The sequence below is a fragment of the Argiope bruennichi genome, chromosome 3 (assembly GCF_947563725.1).
Source record: "Argiope bruennichi chromosome 3, qqArgBrue1.1, whole genome shotgun sequence".
Taxonomy (NCBI): Eukaryota; Metazoa; Arthropoda; class Arachnida; order Araneae; family Araneidae; genus Argiope; species Argiope bruennichi.
Window position 1 is genome coordinate 134,283,215 of NC_079153.1, and position 3,401 is coordinate 134,286,615.

At 39.3% G+C, this 3,401-nt stretch overlaps 1 protein-coding gene across 1 annotated transcript; it reads left to right on the top strand.

Annotated features, from left to right (window-relative positions):
- Nucleotides 1-1,774: 1,774 nt before the first annotated feature.
- Nucleotides 1,775-2,842, top strand: LOC129962982 (uncharacterized). The gene has a single exon (XM_056076985.1). It carries the CDS (start codon nt 1,775-1,777, stop codon nt 2,840-2,842), a length of 1,068 nt encoding a protein of 355 aa, XP_055932960.1.
- The last annotated feature ends 559 nt before the right edge of the window (nt 2,843-3,401 follow it).

Genomic DNA, 3,401 nt, shown 5'->3' on the forward strand with positions numbered 1-3,401 from the left:
CTCTCTAGATTATTATTTTCTTGTCTATGTCAAAAGTTTGATTTCACACAAAACTACAACGGCACTCATTGAAGCACCTACCGAATTCGATAGATTTAAATCATTGTGTTTTTGAGCCATCGCCTTTACATGCTTCCAAAAGTACAGACTGACAGACGTTTAACCTGTCGTTAGATTTGAATTTTCAAAAACATGTTTTCCAAAATTAGGGACATTTAATGCGTGGAGATTCATTAAAATTTCGAGTTTCCATTTTTTGACGGTTAAATATTTTCTCTATACTTTGTATACGACAAAGTGAAAAACATGATATGAAATAAAACTTTTTTGACTCTGTATCAAATATATTTAATATTGTATCATGTAGTTGAATGTTCGTTTTATCTCTGAATATTTCTTTCCAGATAGCTTCAAGCTAACCGAAACTTTGTTGCTCTTTCTTTAGGTAATCTTGTTTGAGAAAAGCTTTTTGGCAAGGAAGCGTCTTCCTGCGGAATGCACAAAGGCATTTGGATCTCACAAAGCTAATGACATCAGGATAAGGCTAAATCGAAAGTCTTAAGTCTTGAGGTTTTGGAAAGTCGTCTTTGCTCGTTACTTCAATGAGATTCTTGTGTGAAGTCCTATGTTTCAGAGACCAAATCATGAAGTTTCCTCTATTGTACTTTTAAATGGTTGATTGAACTCTCTTCAATCACACGAATATTTCATGAAAAGCATGCTTTTATCATTGAGATAAGAAGATTACTTTTTTATATGAGACGTAAGAAATATCCACAGAAAAAAAAATTAAAATTTCACGAAAATTATAAAGTAATCATTTTAAAAATATTGAATTACTGTACTAGGATTTAGTGCATTCTTATTTTACCCTGAATAAAATCTAGTGTAAGAATATTATTTACATCTATTCCCATTCTAATTAAACAATCTTTTAATGCAATTTTCGCTTTGTTTTTGATGAAGGTAAGATGGCTTAGTGTTTTTGTTTAGTTTTATTAACTTCCAGTTTTAAGCAATGCTAGGGCTATTTTAGGACGGACCTCAACATTTTGAACTTCGGTCAGATGATGAGTACGACATCTGAGCTGGCACCCCCCCTCTCCAAGCTTCCACACCACACCACCCCTCAGGGGCTCACCTACTATAGGTGAGTACGGGTGTCTCAATCCCGAGGTTCCCAGGGATCTTTACTCCATTTATGTTTACTCTCCCCTCCGCCTTCTGCTGTCTGCTTGATTCTTCCATCCCTCGACGGCAAGCGAGGGAGCTCTCCATGAGAAGCTGTCGCCACTCTGTTTGCTTCTTGCTTCTCATGGACAGCCAAAACCCCACGTGTTGGCCGTGCGTGGCGACCCATTTGAAAGACGGGTGGTGCACTGTGGTCCCCTGTGCATCAATCGGCTGGTAGCTAGCCACCTGAGTGGTTGGTTTGCTAGGGATCAAGTGAAGGGGTTACTCCTCGGGCTTGGCGTTAAGGGTGGTCACTGTCCCCGGGGGTGACTCCCAACGTATAGGTTCCGGCTAGCATTATGGCAAGTGCCGAGGTTGGGAATTCCCAGAGCCGGTAACTGCCATCCCTTGTTGGGCTCCGTGGTGGGCGATGCCGTCTGGCCCGAATCATCTTCAATATCATATGGGCAAATCTAAACTTACGCATCACATTGAAAATACTATAAAAATTCAACCATTTGATAAATTTTTTGTTATACAGAGAGTTTCAAATGAAAAAGAAACATTTAATTCGGTATCGCCGTTTCTTGTTCAAAAGGCCATGGTTAGCACTATTGGCGAAGTTACTTCCATACGAAAGCTGCGTTCTGGAGATTTACTTGTTGAGGTAAATTCTCGTAAACAAGCTCAACAAATTTTAAAACTAAAGGCGTTAGCAACAATACAAATCAATGTTACTACTCATCGAACTTTGAATTCCTCTAAAGGTGTGATAACCTACAGAGAATTACTAAATGATACCTTGGAAAAAATTACTGATGAGCTTAAACCTGAAGGAGTGACTCATGTGCGTCGCATCAATATTCGACGAGATGGACAGCTCCTTCCAACCAAGCATTTAATTTTGACGTTCAATTCTCCCAAGTTGCCTGAGACTATAAAGGCAGGCTATATGAAATTGCCAGTAAAGCCTTTTATACCGAATCCTTTGAGGTGCTTTAATTGCCAGCGTTTTTGCCACTCAAAAGCTAATTGCCGCGGAACACTTACCTGCGCCCGTTGTGCAGTAGCCGGCCACGAGAGCTCTGAATGCACATCTAATGAAAAATGTGTGAATTGCAGGGGTGAGCATACTTCTTATTCTCGCTCTTGTCCTAAATGGAAACTTGAAAAAGAGATTGTCACTACTAAAGTGAAAAACAATATAACATTTCCTGAAGCTAAACGCCTGGTGCAAGCTCAAACACCCACAGAAGGGAAAAGCTATGCATCTGTGATTAAAAAATCTGTTTCGGTATCAGGAACACAAACTAAACGTGTTGTTATTGTAACAACTGATACTGATTCAGATCGAATCCCTGATACTCCAATAGCAGAACAACGGCCAAACAAGGTAAACAAGAAAAAAATGTCTAAATCTCAAATATCCCTTGCATTAAAACATTCGAAACAGGGATCTTCTCTTAAAGATTTGATATCAAAAAGATCAATTACTCTAGAACTGGGAAAAGCTGGTCTCGCTACCAAGGATTTACCATCTTTGTTTGGTAATCCATCGACAAGTACAGAGCTATTAAAAATCCATCCTTCAGAGGATGAAGAAGATATCCAAATGAGTTGCGATCAGCAAGCAACTCTACATACTGTCATTAATAAAGTTCCCCCCTAAAGCCGTTTAATGGTTTCTTTCCTCTCTTGGAATTGTCGCGGCATCAGGTCGAAACTTGCAGATCTTAAAGCTCTTATCAATGCGACACACCCTATTTGTATTGCACTTCAAGAAACTTTCTTGAAACCAAATGCTTATTTAAAATTGCGAGGATATAACTCAGTAAGGAAGGATAGTGATATTGGAGCTGCAAATTCAGGTGGAGTTTGTATACTGACATCTAATATCTACCCTAGTTGCACCCTTCCTCTTCACACATCCTTGCAGGCTGTAGCAGTGCAGGTTCATGTTCGAACCTTGATGACTGTCTGCTGCATTTATCTACCACCAAATGATGTTATTCCTCAAAAGGATCTTGATATGTTGATAGAACAATTACCGACACCTTTCATATTATTAGGTGATTTCAATGGGCACAGTAATTTGTGGAGTTCTGAGAGTACAAACTCGCGTGGAAGACAGATTGAACAACTCATTTCTGATAACTGTCTCTGTCTACTAAACAATGACGAGAAGACGTACTTTCACGGGCCCACACTTACGTTTCATTCCCTTGATC